At 39.3% G+C, this 16,118-nt stretch overlaps 1 protein-coding gene across 2 annotated transcripts in view; it reads left to right on the top strand.

Annotated features, from left to right (window-relative positions):
- Flt1 (fms related tyrosine kinase 1) overlaps positions 1-16,118 on the top strand; it is a 199,401-nt gene that overhangs the window by 171,638 nt on the left and 11,645 nt on the right. For both annotated transcript variants that reach the window (XM_023715112.1, XM_023715111.1), the window contains 4 exons: positions 3,151-3,256; positions 3,496-3,638; positions 8,194-8,278; positions 9,913-10,007. In XM_023715112.1, coding sequence (XP_023570880.1) covers positions 3,151-3,256; positions 3,496-3,638; positions 8,194-8,278; positions 9,913-10,007 — 429 coding nt within the window. The remainder of the gene's footprint in view (positions 1-3,150; positions 3,257-3,495; positions 3,639-8,193; positions 8,279-9,912; positions 10,008-16,118) is intronic.

The following is a 16,118-nucleotide window of genomic DNA, read 5'->3' as shown; positions in this document are numbered from 1 at the left end:
CTATTGTATTGTGCAGACCATGTGGCTCACTGCTATTTCTTCTGTTCAATAAGATACCTTTCAAAAAGTGAAAAAGCAATGAATGTTTGCTAAGATGATCTTCTTGAGTTGCAGCCCAGAGGGGTAGAAGCTCTCTGGGAAATCAGAAACCACAAATGAAACTAGAAAAGAGCAGGTAGTTGTAGGTGGTCCCTGTTGCTATTTCTTCCCGTTGGCTGCTGGAAGGCTGATGGCTGGTCCTACAAGCACCTAGGAACAAGTGCCTTGAGGTCTTACTCAAAAGCACTACCAGACGGGTTAGTTGGGAGCTTGGATGCTGAACCACCTGCCCTCTGTCAGAAAGCAGGAACAGAGTTAGTGTTCCCTCACTCCTTCCTGGTTACTTCAGTTTCTGTGAACTGTGTCCTATTGCACTGGTGAGGATGGCAAGCCTCGCCCTCTCCAAAGGGCTCTCACAGCTCTTAGAACCAGTTGATGTCCACCACAGTCAGTGAGCCACATGGTCTGCACAATACAATAGGAATCTCATTTTAAGGTATGTTTACATGTTTTCCTAATTTACTGTAGGTGCAATAATATATGCTCCAGAGCCAGGTGATTACTAAAGAATCTGAGGGGCCTCCACCCAAGGTGCTCTGGCTGTGGCAGGCTGGCCTGCTTCTGCCTTAGCCCATAGACCTGGACCAGGATTGAGGAAAGGAGCCCGAGGATCAGATTTCTGACTTGTAGTTTCTCTTATCTTTGTATGATCCCTACAAACTTCTGTCCCTTAATCAAAGATTTAGGGTATATGTTTTCCAGGTTCTTACTAGAAAGCAAAGCCAAGATCCTACTGGAAAGCTTTGTCTTAAAGACTAGAGCCATGGAAGATGTCTAAAGACCACAGGATGCCTATAAATGCCTGGGCATCTAGAATTGTCTCCTTGATTATATCAGAATCTTGAGACGGACTCACCTGGAACATATTGCTTTGTCTCTCAGAATTATTGTTACTGAATGACATTTTTTGTTGTGAAGGCATTAGCCAACACTGAAAAACAAGGTACAAAACAGGCCAGTGAAGTCATGACTGCCTACTGCGGACACTGTTGTTGATACATCTATGAGGGGCTCCTCTTAGATTTTAGCAACAGCAGCAGTTGTATCTCTGCCAAGCAACTGGTAGTTTCTAACATCTGGCTTGTGTAAATCATAAAATTTATTATTCTTTCTTTTCACCAGCTGCCTGTAAAGACAAAGCTGGCCCCCATGAATGTCCTCAGAACTCTGATATAAATTTTTCTTGCTAACTTTGCCCATAGCTTCACCTTTTTCTTGTCTTTATCTTCCTCTAGCTATTTTTTTCCTCCTTTTAAGCCTTCTGTGTTCTTACCATCTTTGTCAGTTTCCTCAACCATGGTAAAATAACATAAGGGTATCAGGACCTATGGATGTGGCATGAAGCCACATACCTCCCACCAGGTAGGCAGGAGTGGGATCTGTGTCACCGTTGCTCAGGCTTTTCGCTCATCTCACCCAGCTCCCTGGACAGAAGAACCTCTTTGGGGCTGAAGAATTCAGGAAGGAGCTGAGCTCTCTCTTCCCAGAGACCAAGCTGACTTCTGTCAGCAGATATTTTGAGTCCTCACAGCCAGATCCTACCCTGGGTAAGAGGTATAGACATGAGGTTTCAGGCCACTTAGTGATTACAGGCTGATGCTGACCCATTTCCAATGTTCTAGACCATTCAGATTTTGATCTGTTTCAGTCAGTGTCCTCTTAAGAAAATCTAAAAGAGACATGTACAATAAATATTCCATGAAAAGTGCAAAGAGCCCATAGAGAATGAATCCTTAATCCACTGTATGTAGACCTCTGACATGTTTTGTGGAGAAACGGGGGTAAGTGTAGATCTCCACTCTGGGCAGATGTGACTAAGAAGGGAGTCAAACACCTTTTAAAGCATAAGAGAGATGCCTAAGTGACTTTTCTATTTGCCAACACCCAAATTTATATGAGGAAAAGTTTATTTGTCTCACAGTGTATAGTGGTTTCAGTCTATAATTGGTTGGCTCCAAGCAGGGGCAGCATGGCTGAGAAGATACAGTCCATAGCAAGCAGGAAGACAAAAGCACATTGGCTCTCTTTTGGTCTCTTATATTTTACTCAGGCTACCTGCCCTAGGGCGGGTGTAGAACTCTCACCCTTAATCCTAGCCAGAACTATGTCAAACCAGTCAGTGGACTGATGGGTAATAACACATCCTTGATCCCAGCACCACACACTTTAGATCCAGCCACCTTTGTAAAGGTCCCCTTATGACTGGATAAGGCTTGGCAAGGAGGGCATTGAGACACACAAAGCATAACAAGAATCACAGAGGAATCTGTTGATGTTGGAATCCCAGGATAAGATTTGGCCTCCATGATATTAAGACAGGTGTTTTAAATCCAGAAGCCCAGCCTGTACGTTTGCATCTGTGGCAGGAAGAGAGTTTATAGTAGGAGCTTAGAAATGCTGAGTGAAAGGCAACCAGTCACACACAGCAGCCTACACAGAGTACAAGGAACATCTGAAGTCTAACTGTGTAGACCTCACCTTTGGAAAGTGACACAGGTCAGGTACCCAGGGCCCTCTCCACCAGTTTCAATTGCAGAGCCTAACAAGGGAAATGACAGGTCTTGGAAACACCATGAACTTACTGAGAAGCCTGCTCAAGCCAGCCTTTCTGACAACCCAAGGATAAAATGAGTACTGCAAACACTGTACCTGGTCTGTTTGCGGCTATATGTAAGTTTTAGGACACTGGCCTGCTGGAAAAGTGAGTGGAATCATGTTCCAGTTCACATATAACAACAGCGGACAATGGCACTACCTTTCCAAATACCTCGGCTTAACCACAGGACTCAATTCTTCCACTCTGCAGAGGCTACAGACACCCAAAGATCTGCCTCTGTGTGCTCTAGTGGGCTTTTTCGTTACTCCACCTTGGGGGACCTATGTTTCCCATGACTGGTAGAATTTGGCCAAAACAACCCTTTCTGCATTGGTGATAGAGACCACAACCTCTTATCTTCATCTGCATATGCAAGCTAACACCCTTCCTTCTTGAGGGCAGCCTATGTAAACATCACCAGTCTCCAGCTCTTTCTGTGTGTTTCTCCCCAACAGCTACCAGATCATGTTGGACTGCTGGCACAAAGACCCAAAAGAAAGGCCACGATTTGCAGAACTTGTGGAAAAACTAGGAGATTTGCTTCAAGCCAATGTACAACAGGTAAAACTAAAATTATCTAGACTATCAGAAGGCCACTTGCTTTTCAATGTAAGAGTTTTTGAGCTACCAATAAAAAGTGTGTGTGTGTGTGTGTGTGTGTGAGTGTGTGTGTGTGCATGTAGAATTACCTACACAAAACACAAGCAAATTTAAACAAATGACAGTTGAAGTTGATATAATGCTCCACAGAAAATAAAGTGGAAATCTGTGTAATAAGAACTCTATCTTTGGTATTTCAGGATGGTAAAGACTATATCCCACTGAATGCCATCCTGACCGGAAATAGTGGATTTGCATACTCAACTCCTGCCTTCTCTGAGGACTTTTTCAAGGATGGTATTTCAGCTCCAAAGTTTAATTCTGGAAGCTCAGATGATGTCAGGTAAGATTTCTTTTCCATCTCTCTATTACAGATTATTAGCACACACAGGAGAGGAAGGGGAGGAGGAAAGGAAGAAGAAAAAGAGAAAAGGAAAACAGAATTGGGTAATAATCACCCAGATGCTGACTTCCTAAATTTGCCTACTATTTAAATTTTGCTATATTTTGTCTATATTTTTGTCGGGGGTAGTTTTTCTTTTCTTGATCCACTTTATTTTTCTATCCATAATTTTATTGAGAAACAAATAGGAATGAGACAGTTTCAAACCAAATTGGTAGAACAGTTTCAATATTTGACACATTGCATACATTCTTCCTAGTGGTTAATCGCTGTACAAGATGTGGACATGATATCCTATTTACAAACACTGTTAGAACAAATCCCTCTATTCATTAAGAGAATGTAACTATATATCTATCCTAACCACTTTGAATACACAGATACAAAATGGACATTCATCTGTATCCCCTTTTTTTGTTAAGTTCTGTTCTTTGAATATTATAGGTGTGTAAACTCAGCAAAATATTCTAAAAGAGTTTAGCAGCCTATAATACTATTGGGTCTTCCGCTTGACTGGCAATGTCAGAAATTGTTGACCTGAGTCCCCTACAGCTCAACATAACACCATGGCTTTACTTCTTGTATTTTGTTTTTATACTTTTCTGCTGGATGGTTAAGACCAAGGTAAAGCAGGACCTATGCAACAAGAGTTGTAGCTTTTGGGTCTGATAAGGTCAGTGAAATCCCCTCAGGATTTGTCCTGAGATCCTGTACCTCAGATTGTAGAACCTTTGTCAGTGTCAGCCATGTGGATGAGTCACGGCCATTGCTTGGCCAATGTGCTCTCTGTGAAAGCCTGAGCGAATGTTTTCTCTCCATGTGACTCTCCTTAGGCACACTCTACATCATCGATCACTTTCCTCTTTGGCCCCATAATGTCCTTGATCAGAAAATTTGGGACACTACTGAGTTACATGATGTTACAGTACAAGTTCTCATATGTCCTGATCCACTTTAAAGAGCACTTGCAGAATTCTAACAGTTTTCCTTTAAAAACGTTGATATGTACCTCATAGGAGGAACACTGTCCTGTGTAATCACACCAAAAATGATTATATCAAAGAAATACTTCTGTTATCTTATATTGAAATGTTCATAATTTCCCTCAAATGTATTTTTATGTATTTCTTTTTTTAAAAAGTAGAATCCGTAAAAGGAAAGCAGGATCTCGAGGACTAACTAATCAAGAGAGGGAAAGGAGAAGAGCTAGGAAACGTGACAATGTCAAGCCATAGAGTTATATGTACAAGATGGGCAAGGCAATGATCCTGAGAATATCCAGAAGATTTTTGAATCTAGCAGTTAATTAGAAAGATTCTCACTCTGACTAACTATATATACTGATACCTGTGAAATAAGCAACTGCACTGAAGATGGTAATCTCTAATAGTAGTTTCATGGTTGGAGTGCCTGTCACTCTGGTCTTCTGAATACAGGCTGCTTGTCATGACATGCCAGTTGCTGCTATGCTGTCTCTCAGGTAGATGGTTGTTCAAAAAGAAGGGGGTAGTGAATAAAAGCAAGAGACAAGAAAAGGAATATTGTGGGACTGTCCTGCTTCAAGTTTGTATATGGTTAGATTTTTTGGACTTATGTGTAAACATAAGAAGTATATAATTCTTTATGTCTATTTTTAAAATATATTCTAATTTTTAAATGTTTTTTATCATATTCTGCAGGGACTTAAAGTTCAACATATCAATACTTGATGAAAAATACCTGTTCCATGTTATGCCTAAGATGTTTGATATTCAGACAGATAGTGAGGTTAAGTTTAACAGCCTAAATTGTATGGTAATAACAATAAGCTTGTCTTCTGGATGATTAACAACCTAAGTTTGCATACCAAATTAGAGAAAAAGGAGGGCTGCAAGGAAAGCCAACATTTTGGCCCTAGCCTTCCAAGGTCAATTAAGACTCAGGACATATGAGAACTTGCACTGTTATGTCATGTAACTCAGTAGTGTCCCAAATTTTGTGATCAAGGAGATTATGGGGCCAAAGAGGAAAGTGATCGATGATGTAGAGTGTGCCTAAGGAGAGTCACGTGGAGAGAAAACATTCTCTCAGGCTTTCACAGAGAGCACATTGGCCAAGCAATGGCCGTGACTCATCCACATGGCTGACACTGACAAAGGTTCTACAATCTGAGGTACAGGATCTCAGGAGAAATCCTGAGGGGATTTCACTGACCTTATCAGACCCAAAAGCTACAACTCTTGTTGCATAGGTCCTGCTTTACCTTGGTCTTAACCATCCAGCAGAAAAGTATAAAAACAAAATACAAGAAGTAAAGCCATGGTATTATGTTGAGCTGTAGGGGACTCAGGTCAACAATTTCTGACATTGCCAGTCAAGCGGAAGACCCAATACTATTAAAGGCTGCTGAACTCTTTTAGAATATTTTGCTGAGTTTACACACCTATAATATTCAAAGAACAGAACTTAACAAAAAAAGGGGATACAGATGAATGTCCATTTTGTATCTGTGTATTCAAAATGGTTAGGATAGATATATAGTTACATTCTCTTAATGAATAGAGGGATTTGTTCTAACAGTGTTTGTAAATAGGATATCATGTCTGCATCTTGTACAGCGATTAACCACTAGGAAGAATGTATGCAATGTGTTAAATATTGAAACTGTTCTACCAATTTGGTTTGAAACTGTCTCATTCCTATTTGTTTCTCAATAAAACTATGGAAAAAATAAATAAATAAATAAATAAATAAAAAGTAGAATCTGGTGAAGGACACTTTTTAAAGCTTCTTTAGTCTTCTTCCAAAACTGTCTTCCATCTCTTTCCTTGACATTAACTTTTTGACTATACCTTAGGTAAAGCTAAATGAACAAAAGTGCCCTCCTCACAATCTCCGTCTTCCATCATCACAAAGGAAATTGGAGAAAGTCAAAGGAAGAAATAGGAACTGAGAATCTCAACCAGCTAGGGATTCACACTTCAGTGCTCATGGCTATCCATGTATTAAACATGTCCAGTCTTCATATTACATAAACATGTGCTATGGCCTCGCACTACACTAGGCTGTCTGCATACATTGACTTTTTGTTTTGCTCAGAACAGTCACATGTAGTGCATATTACTTCTGTTAGACAAATGCAGATATCAGCCTCTAAAAAGGAGAACTCATCAAAATTGTGGGGTCACAAAACAGCAAAAGCCTATCCCAGTCCCCTTTTCAGGATTTCACACTGTCCTGGGGGCCTTCCAGCTCCTTTATCAGCAGCCCTTGGGCCTTGACCTCAGTTCTGCCACCAAGGCACAAGGAACAGTTGCACACTTGGGACACATTGTTAGCTGTCTGTGACAGGCTTTGAAGAAATCCAGCAGCTAACCAGCCCTGTGATGGACTACAGGTCATTGTCACTGCCTATACCTTATAACCAGCCCAGGAGACCAAAGCAGATGACTCTCTCATTTTCAAAGATGAGAAAACTCATTTGAAGTAAATACCTCAGCATGTCCCAGCTTAGTCAGAGGTGAGGGAGAAGAGCAGGACGTCCAAGGGCTCTGGACCCTTCTCAGCGTTCCTACTTTGGGCCCACTGAGGAGTTTGCCTGAGAAAGTGAGTCTTATAGGGGAAGCACACTATCAGATGGAGGATCAATCAATAGAGGCCTAGGGGGCCTGCCCCTTAGCTCAGTTCTTTAAGTGACTGCTTCAACAAAGCAGTCAGGCTCAGGTTGCTGTGGCTCGATCCCCACAACTCAAGCCAGCCAAACCTGCCCTGAAAGCATTTGGAGCCAAAAAAAAAAAAAAACCTTTCTCAATAAAATTATGGAAAAAAATAAAAAACAAAAAAATAATAATAAAAACACATAAATACAAAAAAATCAATAGGGGCCTTGTCTGTGAGCAGTTAGCTAGTGGCTAGCCCTGGTGGTCTTTCCTGATAGGTCATGCACATCAATCAGCAAATGGTAATAGAGAAGTTATGCAACTATTACCTGTTTTTCCCAATCTGTATTCACAGTACAGAATAAACAAGCCTGGCCCTCACACTCAGTGATGCATGGAAGCCAGCTATGGAACCTTGAAAGAGCATTTTATTTGTCACCATGTGCCCTTTCAGGAAGTAGACGGCACTTATAAGTGATAAATTCATGTCATTTATGCAAGCATCATTTCTCTCCTTTGTAGCATAAAGTATTAAGGCCAGATAATGCTTCAGGTCTCTTTTGGGCCAGTAATTTCTGATTTCAAAATGGCTCAAGATGGATTTGTTCAGGGAGTGGGGGTTGCTGAAATCCATAGAATGAACCTACACTGTGTAAGGGAGAGTTCTCCAGGGGCACAATGGAAACTGTGAGCCACAGGGACCACTGGTATTTTAGTTTATCTTAGCACAGGATGCTGTGTATTCTGTGGCTCAGATACTGTGTATTAATCAAATACTGTGTATTAATCCTTAATTAATCAAAGCTATGTCTATTTTCCTGTTTTAACTATTTTTTTTTTTTTTGCTTCTTCATTAGATATGTAAATGCTTTCAAATTTATGAGCCTGGAAAGAATCAAAACCTTTGAAGAACTTTCACCAAATACTGCCTCCGTATTTGATGTAAGTCATGACATTAAACTCTTCAACTCACCCTGGCAGGACACTTTACCTGACTCCAAACCCCAACTCTAGTTTGGTAGCTCCTGGTCAGTGAGGCCCGTTTGTCAGCAGTACCGATGTCAAGGGAACTGACAACTAGGCATAGCTATGTAAAGCTCATTGGAAAGCAGAATTCCACTGTTGAAAGACACCATTGTGTAGTTTGGGCTTCCTGGCTATCAGTGATGCATCCTTGCTTCACAAGTGGCAGAAGAACTCCTAGTGTGTGAATGGATGGCCCCTTGGGATAACAGAGGTCTTGTGAGGCAGCAGCTTTGAGTCACAAGTTCACCCTGATCTTAAGTCCTTTCCCCTTGAGGTTCTTCTGCAGGCTGAACACTGTGTTCTCACTCAGATACAATGGGAGAAGAAAACCAGCACAACCTGTCAATCACTAGCCCCCCAGTGTGGGGTTGAAAGCATAATGGGAGGAGAGGAAGGCTGGGCAGGAAGTCACTTTAGGTACAGCCAACTCTGGTACTTAAAAGTGTGATTTCCAGACAAGTATGGTACCAAGATGCAGGAGCAAGCCAGAAACACTGGCCCGCAGGATCCACCCACACCAGGAAATCAGTTACCACCTTGTCACAATGCCCTGGGGATTACTGGGTGCTTTATGAAACTTAGAGTAGTGCTGGTGACAACTCTGCCCTGGAAACAACCTTGAGGACCAACCTAATGTAAAGGTGATCCCTACAACTGGTATGGCCTTGCAACAAGCACAGTCAACTTTAGAAACCAAAAGAAGCTTCACCCAGACACACCAGACAAAGGACCATGATAATTTACAAATATTTCAATAGTAAGCTGCAGAATATAGAAATGAAGTCAAAATTTTGTTTGCTGCTTGATACATTGGTTCAAGTCTAAGAAAACAATACTGAGTAAAACACAGGATTTCTCAGCCTTAACAATAAGCTAAAACACTGATAAATTATGACAGCTTTCTTATTCATGAAGATATTTGCTAAAAATTAAGATGTAGGCTCAGCCCAGTAAGAGCCTCCAAGGGAGGTAGGAACAAAGTATAAAATCCATTTACAGGAACATGCTGTATTTACAGAGTAATAAAGAATTTGCATAAAATTCAGTGGCAAAGATATCTCAATGAAGACATACAATTCCAGGAAAATATGACCAAGGAGAGCCTGAAAATTCCACAGAATTTTTAAGAAAGAGAAAAGAGCCATGTCTTCTTAATTCCTCAGGACTTTTCTATATCCTGTCTATCAAATGACAACATATCCATCAGTCAATCACCATCTGCCAAAATTAGTTTTAACATATCTATGCAATAATTTGTGTGCAATTTTATTATTATAAGTGCTAATCTCTTACCTGAAGTTATTTCTGTTTAAATTTACTTAGCCTTCAGAAAGAAGAGCCTTGAAGTCATGAAGAGTAGGCATTAATTATGACTGACCAAGTTTGTAGCTCCAGGATGAAGGAAATGCTTTGTGTGTGCAGGCAGGCATGTGGAGGGGGAGGGCGGTGCCTGGAGTGACCACCCACACATACTCATGTGTCTTCCCGTGGACTTAGCAAGACCCCTCTGGACCAGGCAAGCATGTAACCTCTGCCTCCTTCTCTGCCAGGACTATCAGTTGGACAGCAGCACTCTGGTGGCCTCCCCCTTGCTGAAGCGCTTCACCTGGACTGCAAGCAAACCCAAGGCCTCGCTAATGCTTGAGTAAGCAGCTAGCCCCTTTCCTATCATCAGTTGATTTGGGGTGGTGAAGGAAAGTGTGGGGGTGGAGCGGGGAGATAGCTCAGTAGAATAAGCGCTTGCCTGGCAAGCACAAGGTCCTGAGTCCAGTCCCCAGTACGGGGAAAATAAAAGGGGGAGGGAGGGAATGTGGAGGAAGATGACTTCACGGTGGATATTCGAGGGCTACTTGCCCTTCTGAACTACGGTGTTCACACATTGCAGAAAGACACCTTTTCCCCCAAGGCATAAAATTAGACAAATACACACAAGGATATGGGGTTTGAGAAGGAAAAATATGCAGAAAATTGCTGCAAAGTCAGGCAGTTCTAGCACAGGAAGAGTAGAGCCTCTGTGGAAAGAAGACTGATAAGCGCACCCTGAAGGGTGCAAATAGAGATGTCCTGCTGGAAGCCGAACACGGTGTTCCCATCATGCACTGGGCCAACAGGTTTCTATTTAGAGGACTCCCAGTAATTATCAGGCCCAAGGTGTACCACGTGAAGATCCAGCCCTTCAAATGAATCACTTTCTTTTTTAAAAATTTCTTCATAGTCCTTTGTTACAGGTAAAACATATATAGTGAGGGGTGCATAACTGAAGTATACAACTCAGTGAGTTTTTAAATTTTTATTCTCTTATTTTTATTTTTATTTTTTTAATTTTAATTTTTTTTAAATTTTTATTTAAAAGAAAAAATAAAACAAAATTTCAAAACAAGATAGTATGAGGGTAACAATGGTGAATACATTGTGTATTATTATCTTTAAATTAGTTGCTCAGAGTATAAGATATAGGCATTTAACTGTCCAAGCAATATTAGCACGTCTTTCTTTTTAATAAACTAAGAGAAATTAGTATATATCTACCTTACCTTATATATAATATATATTCATATATGCAATATATATGCTATATATATATATATATATATTGCTTTTCTCTTCTTTCTTTTGTCTTTTCTCCCATCTCAGTTTCTCTTTCCTTTTGAACAGTTCCTTTCCATTTTACAATATCTGTCGTATGTTTTTAATCTTACTCTTTCATTTCCTTACACTAGGGAGACTATGATGTTTGCACATGTGTGTCTGGTTTATTTTACTTAGGAGTATGGTCTTAAGTTGTATCCATTTACCTATAAATGTCTCCAGTTTATCCTTCTTTATGGCTAATATTCCACTGTATAAAAAATACCACATCTTCCTTATCTATTCTCAGTTGATAGGCATTTGGACTGTTTCCAAGATCTAGCTATTACAAATTGTGCTGCTATAGACATGGGTGCACATATTTCTGTGGTACAATGTTTTTAATTCTTCTGGGAAGATGCTCTGAAGGGAAATAGCTGGGTGGAGTGGGACCTCCAGTCCTAGTTTGTTTTTCTTTTGTTTGTTTTTGTTTTTGTTTTGAGGAATCTCCACACAGATTTCCACAGTGGTTGTACCAGTCTGCACTCCCACCAACAGTGGAGAAGGGTCCCTTTTTCCCACAGTGCTTCCAACATTTATTGCTGGATGATTTCTTGACAATAGCCAATCTTTCCAGAGTGAAATGGAATCTCAGTTTTGTTTTAATTTACATGTCTCAAATGACCAGTGATGTTGAACACTTTTTTCACATATTTATTTGCTGTTTGTATTTCTTCATGTGTGAAGTGTGTATTCATCTCAGATGCCCATTTTTGGATTGTGTCTTAAATTTGGAAGGTCTGATATTTTTTAGTTCTTCATATGTTCTTGATAGTAATCCTTTGTCTGAAGAATACCTGGCAAACATTTTTTCCCACATCGTGGGTTATCTCTTCACTCTGTGCTTTCTCTTGCTATGCAAAACCTTTTTAATAAGATCAAATCCTAGTTATTGATTTTTTGTGATACTTCCTGTGTGATTGGAGTTTTATTAATAAGGCCTTTGCCTACACCAGTGTTTTCAAGAGTTTTTTTCAGCAGATTTAATATTTCTGTTTTAATATTTAGATCTTTGATCAATTTTGACTTCAGTTTAGTGTGTGGTGCAAGATATGGATCCAATTTTAAGCTTGGCATGCACAGAGCACCATTCATTTTCCAGCCCCATTTATGAAAGAGGCTATCTTTCTCACAGTGAATTTCTTTGGCATATTTGTCAAAAAATAAGGTGGATGAGTGTGTCTGTTGTTGTTTCTGCATCTTCCAATCTGTTCCATTAATGTTGGGGTCTGTTTTTGGTTTTGCTTTGTTTTGTTTTTGTCACAGTAGCCTGATACTATAATTTCAAGTCAGGGATTGTGATGTCCCCTGCCTTGCCTTTGTTGCTCTTTGCTATTCTAGGTCTCTCATGGTTCTAAATCAATTTTAGGATTGTTTCTTTAATTCTTTGAAGATAAATTCACTGAGAAAGAAATTAGGAAAACAGCACCTTTCACCATAGCATCTAAAAAAATGAAATACCTAGGAATCAATATAACAAAGGATCTATAAGAGCTCTACACTGAAAATTACAGTACTCTGAAAAAAGAGATGAAAGTGGATATCAGAAAATGGAAAGATATCCCTTGGATAGGAAGAGCCTACAGTTTGGGAAGTATGTCCATTTTGACTATATTGTTTCTTCCTACCCAAAAGCAAGGGATACCGCTACATTTTCTGATATCCTCTTTCATCTCTTTTTTAAGAGTACTGTAATTTTCAATGTAGAGATCTTTTAGATCCTTTGTTAGATTGATTCCTAGGTATTTCATTTTTTTAGATGCTATAGTGAAAGGTGTTGTTTTCCTAATTTCTTTCTCAGTGAATTTATTACTTATGTTCAAGAATGCTATTGATTTTTGAGTGTTGACTTTGTATCTAGCTACACTACTGAATTTGCTTATTAAATCCAGCAGTTTTTTAGTGGAGTTTTGGGGATCTTCTATATAGAATATCACATTGTCTGAAAATAATGATAATTCAACTTCTTCCTTTCTTATCATTATTTCTTTCTCTTACCTAATTGCCCTGGGTAATATTTCCAGGACTGTGTTGATTACAAGTGGATATAATGGACATCTTTGTCTTGTTCATGATTTTAGAGTGAAAGCTTTCTGTTTTTGTCCATTTGGTATATTGGCTGTTGGTTTGTCATAGATGGCTCTCATCAAAGTGACATAAAGACCATCTATTCTGATTTTTTGTATGCTATTTTTATCATGAGTGGGTGCTGGACTTTGTCAAAATCTTTTTCTACATCTATTGAGTTGATCATACAATTTTTGTCATTGGCTCTGTTAATATGTTATTGTACATTTATTGATTTACATATGTTGAACCATCCCCAAATTCCTGAGATGAATCCCATTTGGTCATGGCGTATAATATTCTTAATGATTTGCTGTATTCTGTTTGCCAGTATTTATTGAGGATTTTAGCTCTCTTTCTTAGTTGGATCCTTCTCTGGTTTTGGTATCAGGGTAATGCTTGCTTCCAGGAATGATTTTAGGAGTATTATTCTCATTTTTATTTCATTAAAGAGTTTGAAGGGCCTGCCAAATAGGTCAGCAGATTAAAGGACCTACAAGCAGGCATGGAGGCCAGGGATTTGATCCCTGGGCCTGCCATGCTGGCTCCGCCCCCAGGCACAATGAGATGGCAATTGAGACTGGGTGTGGTGGCACACGCCTGTAATCCCAGCTCTTGGGAGGCTGTAAACAGGCAGATCACTATGAGTCTGATGTAGTAGTGAGACTCTGAACACCCTGCAGACCCTTCACTAAAATAAAAAAATTTTTTAAAAAAGGAGTTTGAGAAGGAATGATATTAGGTCTTCTCTAAATTTCTTTTAGAATTCTTTAGTGAATCCATCTTGGCTAGGGATTTTGTTTGTTAGAAGGTTTTTAATTATATCTTGAATTTTTTTCTTTACTTTAAAAAAAATTTAAAGAGAGTACAAAATAGTAATAAAACAAAAAATTATAAGTGACACAGAGTTTCACTTAACAAATAATATGAATTTCACAGTATTTGTTGTAATGCATAGCATTATCTTCCAACTAGTTATTCATATTACCAGATATATGCATGCAAAATTGAAACAAAGAAAAAAATATAAGAAAGTAAGAAGAGAAAAAGTGTAGAATAAGCACTTCCCTGGCAAGTGCAAGGGTCTGAGTTCAATCCCCAGTTATGCCAAAAAGAAAGAAAGAAGAAAGAAAGAAAGAAAGAAAGAAAGAAAGAAAGAAAGAAAGAAAGAAGAGGAAAAAGTGCAATCAATTGAAAGAAGGAGATAAAACAAATTAAGCGTTAACTGCTCCTTTCCATAGAACAGCAGAAATCTACAGTGCAATTGTCCAAACCATCCTGCTTACATACATAAATATAGCTCTTTCTCTCACTCCCTCTCTTGGGCTTCTCCTCAACTCAGTAACTCTTTCCTTTTGAACAAGTTCGTTCCGTTTTCCTATTATCTACTGTACCCTTTAGATTCTATTTTCTCTTTCAGGTCCTCATACTAAGGAGACAACATATTGTTTGAACATATGGGTCTGATTTATTTCGCTTAAGAGTATGGTCTGTACTTGCACCCATTTACTGAAAAAAAAAGCCTCAAACTTATGCTGTTTTATAGCTGAATAATACTCCATTGTGTAAAAATACCATATTTTCCTTATGAATTCCTCATTTGATGAGCATCTGGGTTGTTTCCAGTATTTAGCTATGACATATTGTGCTGTTATAAACATGGGTGCACCTGTATCACTGTGGTTGATGTTTTCAGTTCTTCTGGAAAAATACCTAGGAGGGGAATAGCTGGGTTGAATGGGATCTCCAATCCTAGGGTTTCAAGGATTCTCCACATTGATTTCCATAGCATTTGTACAAGTTTGCACTCCCACCAACAGTGGAGAAAGGTTCCTTTTTCCCCACAGCCCCTCTAGTATTTATTATTTGCTGACTTCTTGATTTTAGCCATTCTTTCTGGGAAGAGGTGGAATCTCAGTGTTGTTTTAATTTGCATTTCTTGAATGACCAATGATGTTGAACATTTTTTTCATATATTTGCTTGCCATTTGTATTTCTTCATCTGAAATCTGTATATTCATCTCAGATGCCAATTTCTGGGTTGGGTATTTGAATTTAGGAGAGGCTGCTTTTTTGAAATTCTTTCAGCTATAATTTTTTTTCCAGTTTGTGGGTTTTCTTTTTACTCTGTTGGAGATTTGCTTTTAAGTGCAGAAATTTTTCAGGAGGATGAGATCCCAGTTGTTGATTTTTTGAATTATTTCCCATGCAGTTTGGGTTTTGTTCATGAACTCTCTACCTACTCCTGTCTTTAAGATTTATACCTACATTTTCCTCCAGAAGATTTAGTGTTTCTGCTTTAATGGTTAAATTTTTGATCCATTTTAACTGTGTTTAGTACATGGTGATAAATATGGGCCTAATTTTAGCCTTTGGCATATGGAAAGCCAGTTTTTCCAGCACAATTTATTAAGCAGGTTATCTTTCTTCCAGTGAAAATGTTTGGCCCCTTAATCAAAGATAAGGTGGATGACTGTGTTTGTACTTGTGTCTGCATCTTCTAATCTATTCCATTGATCCTCAGGCCTGTCTCCATGCAACTATCATGATGATTTTATCACAATGGCTTTACAGTATAATTTCAGGTCAGGAATTGTGATACACACCTTGCCTTTGATTCTCAAGATTGCACTTCTGGTTCCAAATGAATTTGAAGAAAATTTTCTGTAGCTCTGTGAGATATACTAATGGTATTTTAACTGGGATTGCATTGAATCTGTATAACAATTTTGTGAGTGGACATTTTCACAATGTTGGTTCTTCCCATCCAGGAGCATGGAATATCTTTCCAATGTCTGAAATCCTCCTCAATCTCTTTTCTCAGAGTACCATAATTTTCACTGTATAAATCTCTTACATTCTTTGCGAGATGGATTCCTAAGTCTGTCTTGTCTTGCCTTGCCTTGCCTTGCCTTGCCTTGCCTTGCCTTGCCTTGCCTTGCCTTGCCTTGCCTTGCCTTGCCTTGCCTTGCCTTGCCTTGCCTTGCCTTTCCTTGCCTTGCCTTGCCTTGCCTTGCCTTGCCTTGCCTTGCCTTGCCTTGCCTTGCCTTGCCTTGCCTTG

This window comes from Octodon degus, unplaced genomic scaffold (assembly GCF_000260255.1).
Source record: "Octodon degus isolate 3935 unplaced genomic scaffold, OctDeg1.0 scaffold00038, whole genome shotgun sequence".
Classification (NCBI taxonomy): Eukaryota; Metazoa; Chordata; class Mammalia; order Rodentia; family Octodontidae; genus Octodon; species Octodon degus.
This window is presented reverse-complemented; position numbering and strand designations above follow the sequence as displayed.